Source organism: Fragaria vesca, unplaced genomic scaffold (assembly GCF_000184155.1).
Source record: "Fragaria vesca subsp. vesca unplaced genomic scaffold, FraVesHawaii_1.0 scf0513160_u, whole genome shotgun sequence".
In the NCBI taxonomy this organism is placed as follows: Eukaryota; Viridiplantae; Streptophyta; class Magnoliopsida; order Rosales; family Rosaceae; genus Fragaria; species Fragaria vesca.
The window spans coordinates 790,420-809,849 of NW_004443448.1; the positions used below are offsets into that span (position 1 = coordinate 790,420).

The following is a 19,430-nucleotide window of genomic DNA, read 5'->3' on the forward strand; positions in this document are numbered from 1 at the left end:
CGAGGAAGAGAGGAGAAGCCGAAGAATGAAAGGATGAATGGTGATCAAAGCTTCAATGAATCAGACCAGATCTGATTTGGTTCTTCTTCTTCTTCTTCTTCTTCTTCTTCTTCTTCATCTGATCTATTGGCGTTGAAATCATAAGGAGGCGAGGAAGAGAGGAGGAGATGAAGAATGAAAGAAGCTTCACCGAATCTGACTTTAATTCTTCTTTGATCTCTACAACTTGGTTTACTCAAAAAGTCATTGGAATTAAAACTCATAGCTTTGAATTTGACAGCAAAAATTGATCCTTTGTAGCAAATTCGTGCTGCTACTGCTTGTAGCTGCTACTACGTGCTGCTACTGTATTATGCTATGTGTTGCTACTGCGTACTGTTGTGTGCTGCTACTGTATTCTGCTATGTGCTGCTGTGTGCTGCTGTGTGCTGCTACTGCATTTTGCTATGTGCTGCTACTGCGTGATGTTGTGTGCTACTACTGTGTGTGATGTTGGTGTGTGATGTTGTGTGCTGCTACTGCGTGTGTTGTTGTGTGTTGTTACTGCGTGTGTTGTTGTGTGCTGCTACCGCGTGCAGTTGTGTGCTACTACTACGTGTGCTGTTATTGTGTGTTTTTGTGTGTTGCTCTATGATGCTACTACGTGTGCTGTTGTTGTGTGCTGCCATTGCATGTTGTTGTTGATGTGTGTTGCTACTGTGTGTGTTGTTACTACGTGTGATATTACTGTGTGTTGTTACTGCAAGTTGTTGATTCGTGTTGCTGCTACTGCGTGTGCTGTTGTTGTGTGCTGCCACTGCATATTGTTGATTCATGTTGTTGTTAATGTGTGTTACTGCTGTGTGTGTTGTTGATGTGTGCTGTTACTGCGTGTGATGTTGTTGTGTGCTGCTACTACAAGATATTGATTCATGTTGTTGTTACTGCCTGTTGTTGAACTTCCATATCAACAACAATAATAGAAAGTAGCAGTAGCAAGCTTTCGCCCTCTCCTATGTCTGCTTAATTGTCTTAGTCTTCAAGCAGTAGCAGAATTAAAGGATTGCCCAAGCATACTTCTGCTACTACTGGGTCGTTAACCCATGCTACTACTTCTACTGGGATGTTAACCCATGCTACTACTACTGGAATGTTAACCCCTGCTACTACTTCTACTGGAATTAACTGCTACTACACTAACTTATTACACTAAGTTATTGAAAACATGCTACTGTATTTCATTTACTGAAAAATCTACTGGAATTAACTGCTACTACACTAAGTTATTACACTAAGTTATTGAAAACATGCTACTGTATTTCATTTACTAAAAAATCTCAAAATGAGATACTTTTCTCTTCTAAAAACATATTTAATTAGTATAGGGTTAGTTTGGTAAATTAAATCATGACACATGACATGCAGAGAAAAGATTGTCCTTACTTGTTAAAAACTGTTCTTATTTGTTTAACAACAACATAAGTGGATTTAATTGTGTTTTAAATCTTTTTAGAGGATGTATATGTGATTTGCTATATATTATTTTCCAGTGAAAAGGAAATTCCTATTCCCATTCCTATTCCAAATTGGGCAGAGGACAGTATTCCTATTCTTAAAGCAGCCAGGAATGCATGTCATACCCGGGTTCTATAAAAGGCAGAGGTTGCGATCACAAAGTAGTTCATTGATCGATTTCTCCTAAATGATTTTACTTCATTCATACTTTCATACAAAGATCGAAGAGAAGCAATGGCTGCAAAGAAGAAGACAATGGGTGCAAAGAAGAAGGCCTCGAGCCGTTCTGAGGACTCTGAGGACTCTGAAGAATTAAGGCATGTTCCCCTGTAGGGCGTCCTCTTATAGTTTCACCAACAAATTCGACCCCATCACCCTTGAACGTCCCAAAGTGCTATTTCCATTAGTAAATGTGCCCATGATTTGCTACACCTTGGCTTGGCTCAAGTCTGCTGGCGTCAAGGAGGTCTTTGTTTTGTGCTGCTCTCACTCCAAGCAAGTGATCAGTTATCTGGAGAACCACCCTGAAGTCACTCAACCAAGCTCTTTCACCGTCACCGGCCACGATCTTGTGCTAGTGCTGGAGATGCCCTGCGTTTGATATATGAGCGCGATGTGATCCATGGAGATTTTGCCCTCATAAGTGGGGATACTGTAATTGACATGTCCCTTACTCAAGTGCTGCAGGACCATAAAGAGAGAAGAAAGAAGGATAAGAATGCTGTTATGACAATTGTTGTCAAACCTTCTCAAATCGTGACACACCAATCTCGATTACTCGGCAATGATGAGCTGTTTATGGCAATAGATCCTAGCACAAAGCAGCTCTTTTGTTACAAGGATAAGGCAGACCATGCAAAGGAATCTATATTTTGTCTTGATAAGACAATGCTTGCTGGTAAATCTGCGATTTCGCTGCATTATGACAGAGAGGATTGCTACATTGACGTCTGCTCTCCTGAAGTTAGCCTTCTCTCAGATAATTTCGATTACCAAGATCTTCGTCGTGATTTATTGGGTGGATTGCTTGAAGATGACGTTATGGGATACAAGATATTCACACATGAAATTGACTCGAGTAGTTATGCTGCTAAGGTTGACAATTTCCGAAGCTATGATACAATTAGCAAGGACATAATTCAGAGAGGGACTTACCCATCCTCGACACCAGCTGTTCAGGTTAAAGAAATCGGACGTGGCACCAAGATTGGGGACAGTACCGAAATTCTAAGCTCTGTTATTGGGAGAGGGTGTTCTATTGGGTCAAATGTTTCCATAGAAGGTTGTTATATATGGGACAATGTAACCATTGAAGATGGATGCAAGCTAAAACATGTTGTAGTTTGTGATGGAGTGGTCATCAAGTCCGGGACAGTTTTGGAACCTGGAGTAGTTTTGTCTTTCCAGGTTGTTCTAGGAGAACAATGCACTATTCCTTCATATTTAAAGGTATCATTACTTCAGCAACCAACTGAGCAAGATGGTTATGATGAGGAGCTGGAGTATGTCGCCAATAATAGCAATGCAGAAATCTCATCCCCTATTGATTGTGATGTAAATAAACCAAATGAGCTCGGTACTAATGGGGCTCTGGTTGTGTTTGGTCAGTTTGTATAAGAATGTATTTGGCTGAATTGATTCTTTACATTGATAGTTGGGAAATATATACAGGAGTTTGCTTCTTGTACAATCAAGAGTCTCCAACAAGTTAGGAGACTATAAGGTGACTATAGCTAGCATATCTAACACAAATCTGTACAGAATATTCAGGAAATCAAATCCTAATCAAACTACAAGATACACTTTCTTAACACTCCCCCTCAAGTTGGAGAGTGAATATCAAAAACTCCCAACTTGCACGAGTGACTTGAACTTTTCTTTTCCCAAAGCTTTGGTGAAAACATCTGCCAATTGTTGAGAAGAAATAACATGTCGTGTAACAACCTCCCCTTGTAAAATCTTATCTCGAATAAAGTGACAATCTATTTCAATGTGACGTGTTCTTTCATGAAACACAAGATTTATAGCAATATGCAAGGCTGCTAGATTATCACAATGTAAAACAGCAGGACTAGAGGCAGGCATATGTAAATCTGAATAAATATTGTAACCAAGTAAGCTCACAACATGTACCTGTCATTGCTCTATACTCGGCTTCTGCACTTGATAAAGAAACGGTCTTCTGCCTTTTTGTCCTCCATGAAATTAAGGAATTTCTCAAGAACACACAATAACCAGTGGTGGAACGACGGGTGATAGGACAACCCGCCCAATCAAAATCATAGAAAGCTTTCAGGTTTAATGAATTATGAGACTGAAGAAGTAAACCTTGTCCTGGAGATGACTTTAAATAACGAACAATTCGAAGTGCAGCTGCCATGTGAGGTTGGCGTGGATCATGCATAAAACGACTAAGAACATGCACAGAATATGTGATATCAGGTCTAGTAATCGTTAGGTAAATTAATCGACCAACTAAACGCCGATATGCAGCTGGATCTTTAAGCAATTCACCTTTGTTCGAAAGCTTGCATTCTTCCATAGGAAACTCTACTGGTTTGGCACCCAAAAAACCACTGTCTTTAATGATCTCCAATGCATATTTACGTTGAGATATGTAAATCCCTTTCTTTGAACGAGCTATCTCAATGCCAAGAAAATACTTCAAGTCACCAAGGTCTTTAATACGGAAACGAGTATGAAGGAATTGTTTAAGAGCATTTATAGACTCCAAACTGTTTCCTGTGATAAGGATATCATCAACATATATAAGTAAGACAGTGAGAGAGGTACCATCTTTACGGACAAAGAGAGAATAGTCGGCTTTGGATTGAGAGAAACCAGCAGCAAGTATAGCTGCGGTGAACTTAGATAACCATTGGCGAGAAGCCTGTTTCAATCCATACAACGACTTGTTGAGGCGACACACTATATTCTCCCCCTGTCGCCGAAGACCAGGAGGAGGAGACATATAAAACTCTTCATCCAAGTCACCATTAAGAAAAGAATTGTTAACGTCTAATTGATGCAGGGGCCAATTCTTGCTGGCAGTAATTGCAAGAAGACAACGAACAGTGATCATTTTCGCAGTAGGTGAGAAGGTATCATGATAATCAATGCCAGCAGTTTGAGTAAAACCTTTAGCGACGAGACGAGCCTTATAGTGCTCGACAAAACCATCAACATTGTACTTGATGCGATATACCCATTTACAACCAATTGGTCGTTTACCAGGAGGTAAGGGAACGAGAGTCCAAGTATTTTGAGCAGTGAGCGCATCGAGCTCAGAAGTCATAGTCTGCTGCCATTTGGGATCAGCGGCAACAACATCATAGGAAGAGGGCTCAACATCTTGACTAATATTAGCAACAAAAGAAAGATGTGGAGCAGAATATCGGTGATATGAGATGTAATTGCAAGCGGATAGAGCATACCTGGTGGAGGACTGGATGAGGACGACTGAAGATGGTGTGGAGGCAGCATCACCTGCGAGCAGACGTAGTCCCGAAGTCGAACATTGGGTTCCTTGTGACGCTGGGATCGGCGAAGAACGGGTTCGGGATCAAGAGGAAGAGCCGATTCGGGTTGAGTAGGAAGGTCAAGGTCGGTTGGATTAGGAGAAGCATGAAGATTGGTTTCTAGAAGGGGTTGTTCGAGGGTGGTTGAATCGGTGGCCAGTGGTGCGGCGCCGCTGGCTGGAACATCGATGGGATCAGAGGGAGTAGAATTGGGTGACGAAGGAGTGATGGTGTCTGTGGCTGGCTGCGGGGAAGTTGACTGTGAGAGATGTTGCTGCGGGGATGAGGATTTTGCTACGAGGAAGAAGAATTTTGTTGCGGGTAATCTAAAGGGGATTCTGGTGAATGAAGGTCGAGTGAAACAGGGAGAGTTGATTGGGCTTGGGTTTTTGGTATAGGGCCTGTAATGGTGGTTGGGTTAAGTTGTGGTGAATGATGAAATGTGTCCTTAAGAAAAATTACATCCCGATTGGTAAATATTTTTTTGGTTTCAAGATTATACAATTTGAAGGCCTCTTGTCCCATAAGGTAGCCAACAAAAATGCACTTGTGTGCACGAGGGGAAAACTTGGATGACGGATTGGGAGAAGTGGCAATGGCGATACAACCAAAAACTCGTAACCTTGAGTAATCTGGGGGTTTTTGATAAAGAATTTCAAATGGGGTTTTTTTGTGAAGTAACAGAGTTGAAAGACGATTAATATTGTAAACAGCAGTGAGAACACATTCCCCCCAAAAAAAAATAGGTAAATGAGATTGAAAACGCAAGACGCGAGCGGTTTCAAGAATATGTCGATGTTTTCGCTCGACAACACCATTTTGTTGTGGTGTGTAGACACAGAATGTTGAAAAAGAACCCCTTGATCAAGGAAAAAATTTTGCAATGAAAGAAATTCTCCCCCATTATCAGAATGGATTTGTTGGACTCTAGTATTGAATTGAGTAGTGACATAAGTAAAAAAACGACGAAGTATAATTTGTGTTTCATTTTTATGACACATTAAGAAAACCCATGTAAAACGAGAGAAATCATCCACAATAGTTAAAAAATAATGAGCACCAGAAAAAGATGGAGTTTTATAACGACCCCAAATGTCACAATGAAGAAGGGAAAAACACTTGGAAGTAGAAATAGAACTAGAAAAAAAAGGTTGGCGAGTTTGTTTTGCCAATGGACAAACATCACACTTATGACTAGAATCAAAAGGAAAACGAAGCACATTGTTGGCCAAATATTGTAGACGAGCAGAAGAGGGGTGTCCCAAGCGGTGATGCCAAAGGTCCGAAGAGATAGTAAGATGACAAGCAAAACAGGTGGATGGAAATTTGGAAGCCAACGCCACAAGGTAGTAAAGGTCACCACGTCGCTTACCCACACCAATCATCGTCCTCGTATCCAAGTCCTGCAAAATACACTAAGATGGAAAAAATGTCACCGAACAATGTAAATCATCAGTACATTTAGCAATTGATAAAAGATCAATATTAAAGCTTGGAACACAAAGGATATTATCCAAGCGAACTGAATCATTGAAGCGAATAGAGCCAGTCATGGTGATGCCAGCCTTATCACCACTAGGTAAAGCCACAGGTGGCAAAGATGGATGTTCATTAGTATTTGATAATAGATTTGAGGAAGAGGTGATATGATGAGTTGCCCCACTGTCGATAATCCAACGATTGGGAGCAACCGGTAACAAACCTGATGCATAATCAGAAGCAGAAGTAGAGGCTTTGTTGGCTTGAGGAGGCGTTGGTTTTGCATTTAGGGCAGCAAGGATCTGAACATACTAATCTTCAGTAAGGTTTGGCATGGTGGATTGAAGCTCTTTAAATGTGGGAGTACAATCGACGTGATTAGCAGAAGGTGTTAAGGAACTGGTGCTGCCACCTTGTCGCTGTTTAGAAGACTTGTGCTTGGGGTGGCCATGTGGATAACCATTCTTTTTCCAACATGTTGCTTCTCTGTGAAATTTGCCACCACAATAAGTGCACTCGAATGGTTCTTGATTCCGAGAATTGTTGCCGATTGTTTTGTCTCACTCTGGACTTGTGGTTATTTCTAACACGGACAACCATTGCTGCTGTGTCGGGGGGAACAACAACATTGGATGTCAATTTACGCTACTTTTCCTCTTACACAATAGAAGCATATGCCTGACGAACAGATGGTAATAGATTCATCAACAAAATTTGACCGCGTGTACCTAAATAGGACTCGTTTAAGCCCATGAGAAATTGCATTAGTTTGGTGCGGTCATTCTGATTTCCACAGGTGCAGGTTACCGAAGGAGTGTAGGACGCAAGTTCATCCCAGCAACAGACATCTGCCCTTGTTCAATCCTCTAAATATCTTGTTGGACTTGGAATATGCGTGGAGCGTTGCCTAACGAAAATCTCTCACGTAGATCATCCCAAACAACATGAGGAGTCGTGCATGAAAGGACTGAATCGGCCAAGTCTGGTTCAAGAGAATTAATAATCCAAGAAAGCACCATATCATTGCAGCGCTGCCAAAGAGCATGATCATCCGGGTTCGAGGTCTCAGATGGCTCCTTGATTTTTCCGGTGATGAATCCAGTTTTGTTTTTGGCACTAAGAGAAATTCTCATAGCACGACACCAAGAAGTATAGTTGTCTCCATTTAATCGTTTGGAGACAAGAACAAGGCCAGGATGGTCTGAATGATGGAGAAAGAAAGGATTGGCAGACTCATCATTGGAAGAGTTGCCAGAAGAAGAGGAAAAAATTTCGTCTTTAATTGCCATGGATGAGGACGAATATAAAACTGGCTGGCGGCAGAAGAAAGAAAAAAAAATGTATTTGGCTGAATTGATTCTTTACATTGATAGTTGGGAAATATATACAGGAGTTTGCTTCTTGTACAATCAAGAGTCTCCAACAAGTTAAGAGACTATAAGGTAACTATAGCTAGCATATCTAACACAAATTTGTACAGAATATTCAGGAAATCAAATCCTAATCAAACTACAAGATACACTTTCTAACAGTTTGTGATGAAGATTGGAGAAACTCAATTGCTCCTATTCCTGCAGAGAAACTTGCTGAGGCAATACGTGCCGCTGAGGAGGAGGATCAGGAGTACTTTGCACAAGATGGCAGCAGTCTTGGAGAGCTGGAACTTGAATCTAGTGATTCTGAAGACAACTGTAATGAAGACGATTCTGACTTTGAGAATGAGGTTGAAGCAACCTTCCTAACAGCTGTGCATGAAAATAAAACACTAGATCATGTGGTGTTGGAAGTAAACGCGCTGCGATTGTCATTCAACAAGCAAACTGCAGATTGTGCTGGAGCTATATTTTACTCCGTGATGAAATTGGCATTGGAAGCTCCACATGAATCGGCAAGCGAATTGGTGCGAGCTGCTGCCAAGGTAATTTCAGAATGAAACACCTGCTCAAGTATTACCTATCAGAAATAGATGAGGAGATAGAAGTGATAATGAAGTTTGAAGAAATGTGTTTGGAGTCTACCAAGGAATTTGCCTTTGTGTTCGATAAGATATTGGATCAACTCTATGATCAAGAAGTTATCCAAGAAGAAGCCATTCTCAGGTGGGTTGAAGAAAAGACAAATGCAGATGAATCAGATAAAGTTTTCGTCAGGCAGGCCGAAAATTTTGTCCCATGGTTGAGAGAGGCAGAAGAAGAGGAGTAGTAGGCAGAAACTCTGGGATTATGTTTTCCTTTAGAAATTTTGTAGAAATTTAATCTTTTACATCTTCTTTGTTCTCTTTCTCTTGCTTGCATATTATGAACTTCTTGGATATTTTTTTAGGAGAATATCCAGAGGGTGCTGCACCCAGATGTCTGTCCACGTGTCGACGAGACAGAGGTCACACGTGGATTATCTGATACGTATAGAGTTGGGGTAAATACGGGGTAAGTATTTAGGGGTTAGGGTAAATACAGGGTAAGATTATGGAGGTAAATACACATATGTATTTTGGTTTGGATTATATTTTATTTTTGTCGTTGTAAACAGATGTAAAAAAAGTCGGGTGTAGTGAGTGTTTGTTATCGAAGGGAAAGGGGAAAGCAGGAACCAGAATCGACTAAATGGTGGATTGAGGTTGCCTACCCAAACGGGATCCCAATACACCGCAGGTATGGACGTTCTACAGCTCCTGAAGTGATGCGATGGAGATGATCGGAGAATTCGGTGTGTTGAAGAAGCTTCAGTTTGGTAGGAGAGTGAAAAACAGATCTGAAATTTGGAGAGACGGGTGACCTAATGAGAGATGGGTTAGGAATTGTGGATGGGTTACTTGCGGATGCAGACTGAGAATCAACGAATGAGAGATGTTCGTTTCGTTTCGGGCCTGGTACAAGGTTAGTGTTTGCAAATTCCGAAATTGTAATTGAAATTGAAATTGTGTATACGTACCCGTATCGGATTCATGGTTGTTGTTTAAAATCAATCGAATGACAGGATGAATGTCGACCCTGAACTTGACGATGGTGGTCTTCGATTCAGTGATCAGCAGTTTTCTTCAGATCAAGATGTCTGCCCAGAAGTTGATGGGTAAATTAAGTTTAGAGTCGAGCTCTCAAAAATCTTCATCTTCTTTATCATACTAATTTGGGTTGTCGTTGATTGTTTTGCCATCATTCTTGTAGATTGGGTCAGTTCAAACCTAGTAATTGACTCAAAGATCTACAAGTGGTGAGGCCAACGATAAGGTACGTACATATATTGTGTGTCTTTTTAAATTGTACGAGATAACTGAGGTGTATGTTGTATGGCTAAAAACTGGGTCAATGGATACCCAATGCTTTAAGGTAGAGGTTAAATCCAGTTAGAATAAGCGATGTGAGCTATGGTAGGTTAAATTGGACATAGCAAAGCAATTGGTTTGAAACAATTTTATTTTTGTGTTGGTGGATGAGTTCTGGGTTACATTTTTGAATCCTGGTTCTGTGTGGGTTGTTATTTTGCCACATGTGGTTCTCAGATTGAACTGGTGAAAATAGCAGGGCAGCGGTTTTCATCAGCTCTTAGGTAAAACCAAGTCTGCAGGGGCTGATAGATTTGTAGTTGGTGTTTGGAGTACTGAGAGATATGAGCTGATGAACACTGGTGTGATGCTAATTTGAGGAACCCATTTATTTGTTGTTACTATCTATGGTGTAGTGCACTTGATGTTTCCGTTCCCTTCACCTATACTCATTTGGGTTCAGGCATTTTAAAGAATGAGATATGTTCTGTGACATATGGAGCATGAAATTCTGACCATAATATTGTTGGGTATAATGATTTGATGAGCATCTAGTGAAACTTATTGAAGGTTGTTATGTCTGTTGTCAGAAAATAGGGCCTGTGTAAGAATGATGATCTGTAACTGTGTTAGGTCTTAATGTGTTGTTCTGAGATGCATATATTTGTGAATGAAACTTTTGTACAAGCCGTTGTCCTCGAGTATTCTCTTACCTGCTTGACAAATAAGATTATCAAATGCTTCATGGGGTAGTAACAAGACAACATTCATGGTTATGATATTCAGTTGTGGTTTTAGAATAGTAGGTAGCTTGTGCGTATTATGATTCCTATTGCAGGTTTTGCGATGCCAGTTATTGGATATGAAAGCACTTAAATTGGTGAGAACGTTTCAGTATCATAACTCTATTCAATTGGATTATCAGGTGTGAAAAAAACTTCAGTACCCTAGTTCCTTTTTATCTGTAATCAAACCAAAGGCATAACTGAACTTAGCACTATATGTTTGCCGGGTTTCAAGCTTTCATTGTGTGGATCAGTGGATGTTAGCTTAAGCAATCATAGCTCTTTTCAGTGTCAATATCAAAATGATGAGAGTTTCTTTTTTCATAGGACATAAAACCCTAAATTGCTTAAATGCACTTTCTTGCATTGGAAGACTTTACAGAACAAGTTTTACTCATGATTCAGTCCTTACAATCTTAGTATTTTTCTTATTTATCAGCATCACTATTCTCATTAGTCATCTATATGAGAAAGCGTGAGGGTGGGTATGTATTTTACTGTAACTGAGGAATATGAGTAAAGCTTGAGGTTGAGTATGTTTGAGGTTCAGAATCTTGTAGCAGTGGTTAGAAGGATTGGTAGTGTAAGGAGGAAATTTGATAGGAAATATGAACTGAAGTATGATATTAAGATGTATGTACGACTACAGGGCGTTCATGACTACATTGCACTTTTAATTCTCTTTTGGGATAGAAAACCAATATGCTGAGGCCAAGTTCTATGTCACCCAATGACCATACATCTTGAGTGGAAGAGTGGTTTAGTAGTAATGAGAACCCATATGGATAGTGACTTCTCAGTAACCAGCAACCCTTTGGGTGAATAAGGAGTCGTGTAGCTGTCCCAATTACTTGATTAAGCACTAGTTCAGGTGTCTTATCTATCCTCCCTCCCTCACCTCTTAGTTTTAGACCCAATCAATATGACTTAAATTTGAAGGCATGACGGTTAATTGGAAGCATGACGGTTAATTGCTATGATGTCAATTTGAACTTCATTGTTCACATTATATGTAGATGACTATTTTTGTTATGATTGGTGTCAGTTCAACTAAGGTTTGGTTCTCAGAATAAGAACTAACCAACCTAACACAATGTGTGCAGGTACCCTATCATAGAAGAGTTGCAGCTGTGGGATGAAATTCTTGTTGTTTATATATTGATGCGTTCGTAATCTATTCTATTATACATTTTAAGATGCAATATAAAGTATATGAAAGGTGCCAACTGGCTTTTGTGTATAGATATATGAATTTAACAACATATAGAACATTAAAAATGTGTATCGAGTAATGATTTATGCCATAGTACCTTCAATGCATACATGTCTCATTTATTTACCTGTAGCATGATGTTGAGACTGTTGCATTCTTTTGCATACAGATCTCATTTATTTATGAACCAGAATTGTCAAGCAGGGTACTCTCAATTTAGTTCAGGGAATGACTCCATGTCTCAGATTTGGTGCACTTACCTATTTGGTACCTTGTCTTTATCATAATTTGGGCAAATCTGAACAGCGAACTGCATATTCCCTGACTACATGGCACATGGTACACATAAAGAATGTTGATACGTTTAGGGTAACCCCAACTGGACTGACCATTTTGACATGCATACGACATTCTCGTGTAAGAAATTGACTATTGAGTCCATTTGAAATTTAGCAGACATAGCTTATAAGTCCATTTGAAATTTAGCAGAAACATAACTATAAAGATGACAGAATCTCAAGAGACCATGAACCTACGAAATCAGCAACATACAATTGTGAAGAGTACAAATCAAATTGAAAAACTAAAAATCCAAGTGATTGTCAACCAACGTCCACGACAGTCTTCCGCTTCTAATGTGGTATAACAGTAACTTGTTTAATAACTAGCCTTCATAACCGCGCTTAGTGTGTGCAGAGGGATTTCCATCAAATTTTATCGAATTCGAAAACTTATTGGTTGATCAGAAATTAATAATCAACTATTAGTAGAGCTCAGGTCCTTGACCAAAACCCACAAACACAAAGGTTTGATACAAATTAAAGCAAGTAAAGAGTAGCCTGGAAGATCTATCAAAACAATGCTAACAAAGTTTTACTTTAATTCATCAAAGTGAATTCCTTCACAGTAGCTACAGCTGTATTGATGACCGAGTGATGATAGTGAGTGAATCTCCTCTCAATATTGCTTTCTCTTAAGGTGCTTTTTATGGTCTTTAACAGAAGATTGGTCAAAAGAAAATGACCTGTATATTGGATGTAAATATCAGTATTAACCAAAACACTGATCAAAAAATTTGAAGAACCATTTCCATTTCACCATAACTATTATCAATGAAAAGATGGATTGCGAACATTAAATAGTTTTCACATTATGAAGCTCTGAACACAATTCTCATAAAACAGGGAATAATAATTCCAGCTACAGCACAATTGTAAAACTACGATTCCACAGCAACACTACAAACACAAATCACATTCACTGATTCCAGTCATTCCACACAAACAATCGATATTGCATAATACCAACACATAACTGGAAACAAAGAACCTGAGGAGAAATTAACTCATAGTCAAATGCACTTTTTCACAACAGGGCAGGAACATATATACATATTGAACATTCAGCATAAAAAGTATGAAACATATAGCGATGATTGCTAATGAGATGATTATACATACTAAACACTCAGATATGTGCAGATAGTGATGATTATACATATTAAACACTGAGATAATTGCATATATCAGAAACTGACATTAAAAGCCAATTCTAAATGACAACTAATGATAGCATCAATAAAAATGACAACAGATGAGGAGAAATGAAATTAGACTCTTCTGAAGGCCTTTTCCATGCATTTGATGTAAATCATGAAATTGGATAATCTAAAGCAAACAGTTCTCACATTTCATTTAAAATCACAAATGCTACAAACTTCATAAAGAATAATTAGTTACTCTTGTACAGGCAATTATATGGTCTATATGAGGTTCTTTATGGTCTGTATGACACTTGTACATAACAATTGTTAGATTAATCTTCATAAAGCACAGTTGTTATGCGCTTATACAAATGCATTCCTTTTCAAACCTAATTCTTTCCCTCTTACTGACATAGAATGCTTGACAATTCCAAATGAAGCCAAAACCTTAGTAAAAAGAGGATATGAAAACCTGACAATTCCAAATCAACTATTTTGATGCTCTGAACTGGTTCTCGCATATTTGGTGCTCAAAACTTACAGTCAGTTTTGTTATCCCATTATAGGAATCTATTTCTATTTGGTCCAAATGCATCTTATCAGCAAGTGAAATCGATTCCCTTCTCAATAAGTATGCCTATTAGAGATCACATAACTAAAGTTAAGTTTTGGCAAGTAATTGTATGTTAACTAATTCAGCCATTCCATTTCGTTGCCTCATATACATATTACCTTTCAGCATTCTAGATCAAAAGGAAGTTTGATTGAGATCTATTGCTCTCATTTGCACTACATAACCACTACCTCTGCAACTAACTCATCTAACAACGACTTCTCTACTTCCCTACCTATTATTGCAAAGGCAACATCGTTCAGATTTTAAATCCGACTACCAAATTGGGTTCTAAGCTTTTGGCTTCACATTAGTGCTAAATCATGAACTTCATCTTGTCTACTTAACTAAGTTGAGCTAATGGAAAAATGAATCACCAAACATGAATGGATATCCATCAAGAAAGTTAGGCACATCATATAGACTTATAGAGTAGGACTCAATGTACGTTTTATTGAATTCTGTAATTGAATTCTGGAGGACAGATTGTACTTCCACAAAAGTTTGACTATTACAGTATTACACCACTTCTTGTATTGCAGATTAGACCATATGGATAATATGGCACAAGTCTACACAACTACACCATAATTTGTCTGCAACAATATTGCTTTTTCAAATTGAAATATTTTCCTTATGGCCTAGAAAATTTTGTTTGCTATTAAATTTATTCCACAATAAGATCAAATTCACATACATCATCAATTAAGATTTTCACACTATAGCACCAAAACTGTAATCACATCTAAACAATTAAAAATAAAAATAAAAAACAAACAACACCAGCAGAGAAAAAACTCTGTTTGGCTACTGAGGAAAAAAAATGCAGGAAAACAGAAGGGGATCAACTCACAAAAGGTGCAAACTCAGAAACAACATATACCAATTGCGCTAATTTCAACGTCATCAAATAAAACTTATGAAACATACAAATCAAGCATTTACTAAATAAAGGCCCTAAAAATGAAGAGAACGGAGTTTACCGATTCTAGGGTCAGTATCCATTATCAAGTGAGCAGAGGAATGAAAATGGAATCATTACCTGACCTTCAATCGGATTTCCAAAACCTGCAGTTTCATGTTCAGGTCCTCAACAGTAAGTCTCACCTGACAAACCAACATGCATCCACTAATAACTACGAAGTCCAAAAAGCAAGCAATACCCAGATGAGAGAAGACACAGAGTAAGACTAAACATACTCGGTTCTCTTTTCCAAAGCCAATCAATTTCATGGCTAAGCTACTAACTCTAGTATCTAATTGAATCAATTATCTAACTGACGAAGTCATTTTCAAGCAGAGTATACCAACTGTGTAAAAACCCAGATATCAAAATTCAGATTGAGAAGCAATACCTTGAAAATCACCAAACCCAACTAAACCCATCAAATTGCAGCACCCTACCAATAGGAAAAAGTGAGAAATTGCAGCCCAGGTCGCAAAGCAACAACACAACCTGAAAAGCAAACAAAAAATAATCCTCAGATCAATAACCAACCCAGCTAAGAAGCACCTCTTATGCTTATGATATACACAATCTGAACCCTAATCACAAAACCAAAGAAGCAATCAGAGTCTCAGTTTTAGATCGACCCGTTCCGATAAAACCGTAACAGAAACCAAATTCATGTTACAATCGGCGAAAAATTGCTCAAATGTTCTCAAACAAATTCAAACTCATTACTCATCAGATCGAGAGAGAAATCGGGGAAAACTAACCAAATCTGGATCGAAGAAGAGCTTTTGCAGAGAGATGAACAAAGAGAGGCAGCGGCGGCCCAAGATTTGTTTAGCTTATTGAGTTGTTCGGGTAGAGTTGAGAAGAGGCAGAGGAGGGAGGTTTGAGAGAAAGAGGGAAGTGGGTTTTGGACTTCTGGCTGTGGCCAGATGACATATATGTGGCTTAATCATGTGCAAGGGATGACGCAGGGAAAAAGGGTCAGAACACTGTTTAGGGTTGACTGCTGTTATCGGTACCCAGATGTTACCTAAAATACGTTATTTTTCAACTATAGCCGTATTTCATTATTTCGATCACATCTTATTTCACGAGATTTTTGCAAATTTTGTTTCACAAAGTTATACACTTGTATATAACCTATTAAATAAGTTATACCACATTGGTAGGCACGTTGTGATTTTAATGACTAAAATTCACAAAATGAAAATTCTATCGTCTGATATGATCATTATAGTAAAACATGACTATGGTATAAAATTGAACTGCATTCGGCTACGTTCTGAGCTCAATCGAAGCGGTCAACCCTAATCTCTACGTTTTGGGAATAGAGTTGACCGTTTCAATCAAGCCTTTAACGTTACTGAATCGAGTTGAATTTTCTACCATAGACGTATTTCACTGTAATGATCAAATCATACGGTCGATTTTGGTTTTATGAATTTTAGTCATTGGAATCATAACGTGTCTACTAATGTGATATAACTTGTTTAGTTAGTTATAAACATGTATACAGCTTTGTGAACCAACTATATAGAGGAAGCAAAGAGGAAGCAAAATTTTCAAAAATCTCGTGAAATGTGATGTGATCGAAATAGTGAAATACTGCTAGGGTAGAAAAATCACTTTAATTCGGCAACGTTTGGGACCTGATCAAAGCGGTTAACCCTATTTACGCTTATGTTTTACTAAGGGTGCCCTATCTTGGGGTAGTAAACATCCTCAAATTTTTACATGGGTGGTTACATCTCATCTATGTGAGAGTTTAGTGTGTGAAATAATCGACCAAATTAGGTTACAAAGGGATACTTAAGAGCGTTTCCGTATGATAAGTGTCACATCCCGACCTTTAAATTTTTATCTTATTTACTAGCTTGATTATAATAAGAATTTTACCGTCTCCGTCATTGAGGTAATAGTTTAATTGGTCCCTAGAGGTGTTTTAAGGGACGATTAATTTCGGGGAATTATTCGTGGGAGAAAATATGACAACGGTAAAAAAATGGTAAATTTTAGCTAGTAAAAGGTAATTTTTATTAGGGTATTATTTTGGGGTGTAAATTTTAGAGTGGGTTTTGGTGTATAAGGTTGTTGGACCGGGTGCTAGAGGCCCATTTTTCTTTTCTCTTTTTTCTTCTCTTTTCTCCTCCCGGTTCCCTCTCTCTCCCGAGCCCCTCCCGCTGTCCGGTTTTCCGGCCGTCCTCCTGCTGCCGTCCGGCCACTAGCTGCCGCCGCTCTAGCCCAGTTCGGAGCCCCGTCACCTCCTCTCCCTTCCCGGTCTAGTGGCCCCGCCGGTAACGCCGCCAAGCGGGTGTTTTCCCTCCGGAGACGCCGGACTATCCTTTGCCGGAACTCTCTCCTCCGGCCACCAAAACCGGCGATCCTTGGCTCGTTTTGTAGCCCTCCTCCCGTGCAGCAACCCCTCCAAACAGCTCACCCTCTCTTGAGCTAGGTAAGGAGAAATGTGAAGTTGAAATTCTATAGCGTTTTTAATGTTTTTAGTCGATTACCCTAGTTAGGCTTGGAATTGGTATTTGTGCTAGTTAGGAAAGTTGTAGAGCATGATGAGAGGAAGATGCTGTCAAAATTTCATAGGTTTTGGAGGTCACCGGAATTGGCCTCCGGCCGCCGCCGGTTTGGGAGATTTTAGGGTTTTAAATGTGGAATATTAAGGGGATTATATTGATGTGATTTATGGAATTTTTGGATGAGATTTGGATAGGTTTGTGAATTTCCGAAGTTTGATATTTTTAGCGGTTAATTAATGTAGAATCCGGCCGTAAGATTTAAGTCGTATTTTTGGGGAGGTTGTATTTACGACTGTCGAGGATGATATTTAAGTTCGGATCGTTCCGATTTAAGAATATCGAAGTTAGGCAATGATGAGCGTATTTATGGCTCTCGGGTAATTTTGCCTATTTTGATTAAATATTGGATTGTTAGTTGGGAAATTAATATTATATTTGGAACAGGACATGAAGAGGATCGAGCAGACGAGGCCCCAGATCGACATCAGGCTTAGGCCTAATTTGTGAGTAGACTTTTGTTTTAAATAAAATGCATGCTAGAGTTCATGGTTGAACAATAATTGTTGCGGAATATTTTGACGTCATTTTATTTTGACGATTTTATTTCTCTTGGAGAGTTATCGAAAATGGGATTTTCGGTGGATATAAATATGTATTTATGAGAGAGTATGTATATAAAATGCTAGCTAGCCATATGTGTCTGTCCACCTTAATGGCGTAGCATATAGCCGCATTATGGTGTGACGTGAGCGTTGGACGTGAGCGTAGTAGCCCTATTTGAGTGTTTAATTTATATAAGGGCTATGGACACATATTTATACACTCGTCTGTCCACCTTAATAATAGCGTAGTGTAGCACCGCATTAAGGCGTGACGTGAGAGTTGGACGCGAGCGTAGTAGCCCTATATAGACTCATGAATTTATATAGGGAGTATGGACGAGTGTAAATACATACATATATTATAGAGTCTGAGAGGCTCGATATTTTATGAGATAAAAGTTTTATCGCTTGCGGCATGCATTCGATTTTTCCTTAGAAATTAATTTGGGGAAACATAAATATTTTATTTATTATTTTATTTTTTTCCACTCACTCTAACATTATTAAATGTTTTCCCCTGGGCCCTTCGTTTTAAATTGCCCAGTCTGCAGAGTTCGGGTTGGATCTAGTAGGAGGCGAGGCATAGTCACCCGCATTTCCGCCAGTTTTCATCAGTAGGTTACATGTTTAACCTACTCGTGTTTTCTTGCTTCCGCTAGTGTCTAGTAGCTCTGAATACTTTGGGATTATTGTATATTATGTTTAGAATTTCTGAAGGATAATTATGTGATGTTTGGACGTGTTGTATTAAGAGTGTAATTTGGAATTTTCGAGTTAGGGTTGTCCATTTTCAAGGGAGATTTTAGAAATCTTCTCAGTAAATTTTCCTTGGAGGTGGTCCCCGCACGACTTGCTCCGGGTTTCAGGGTGAAATTCGGGGTGGGTCGTGTCAATAAGTGACGATGGATTAGGGTTGATCGCTTTGATCAAGCTTTTAACGTCACCAAATCGAGTTGAATTTTCTACCACAGGTGTATTTCACTATAATGATCAAATCATACGGTCGATTTTGGTTTTGTGAATTTTAGTCATTGGAATCATAACGTGTCTACTAATGTGGTATAACTTGTTTAGTTAGTTATAAACATGTATACAGCTTTGTGAACCAACTATAGAGAGGAAGCAAAATTTTCAAAAATCTTGTGAAATAAGATGTGATCAGTATAGTGAAATACGGCTAGCGTAGAAAAATCACTTTAATTCGGCAACGTTTGAGACCCGATCCAAGCGGTCAACCTTATTTACTGTTATGCTTTACTAAGGGTGCCTTATCCTGGGGTAGTAACCGTCCCCAAATTTTTATATGGGTGGTTGCATCTCATCTATGTGAGAGTTTAATGTGTGGAAGAATCGACCAAACTAGGTCACGAAGGAGTACTTAAGAGCGTTTCCGTATGATAAGTAACGGTATATTAAGGTTGACCGGTTTGATCAAGCCTTTAACGTCACCGAATTGAGTTGAATTTTATATCATAGGCATATTTCACTATAATGA

The 19,430-nt window shown here is 38.9% G+C and overlaps 1 protein-coding gene and 1 pseudogene across 2 annotated transcripts; one reads left to right on the top strand and one right to left on the bottom strand.

Annotated features, from left to right (window-relative positions):
- Nucleotides 1–1,728: 1,728 nt before the first annotated feature.
- Nucleotides 1,729–8,693, top strand: LOC101296833 (annotated as a pseudogene). Its single transcript, XR_185530.1, has 3 exons — nt 1,729–2,023; nt 2,059–3,097; nt 7,997–8,693. The product of XR_185530.1 is annotated as a translation initiation factor eIF-2B subunit epsilon-like (transcript).
- Nucleotides 8,694–10,405: 1,712 nt separating this feature from the next.
- On the bottom strand, nt 10,406–15,968 carry LOC101297113. The gene is made up of 5 exons (XM_004310147.1): nt 15,964–15,968; nt 15,567–15,749; nt 15,203–15,303; nt 14,895–14,915; nt 10,406–12,775 (listed from the first exon to the last, which is right to left on the bottom strand). Exons 1-5 carry the CDS (start codon nt 15,966–15,968, stop codon nt 12,630–12,632), a joined length of 456 nt encoding a protein of 151 aa, XP_004310195.1. The 3' UTR covers nt 10,406–12,629.
- Between the last annotated feature and the right edge of the window lie 3,462 nt (nt 15,969–19,430).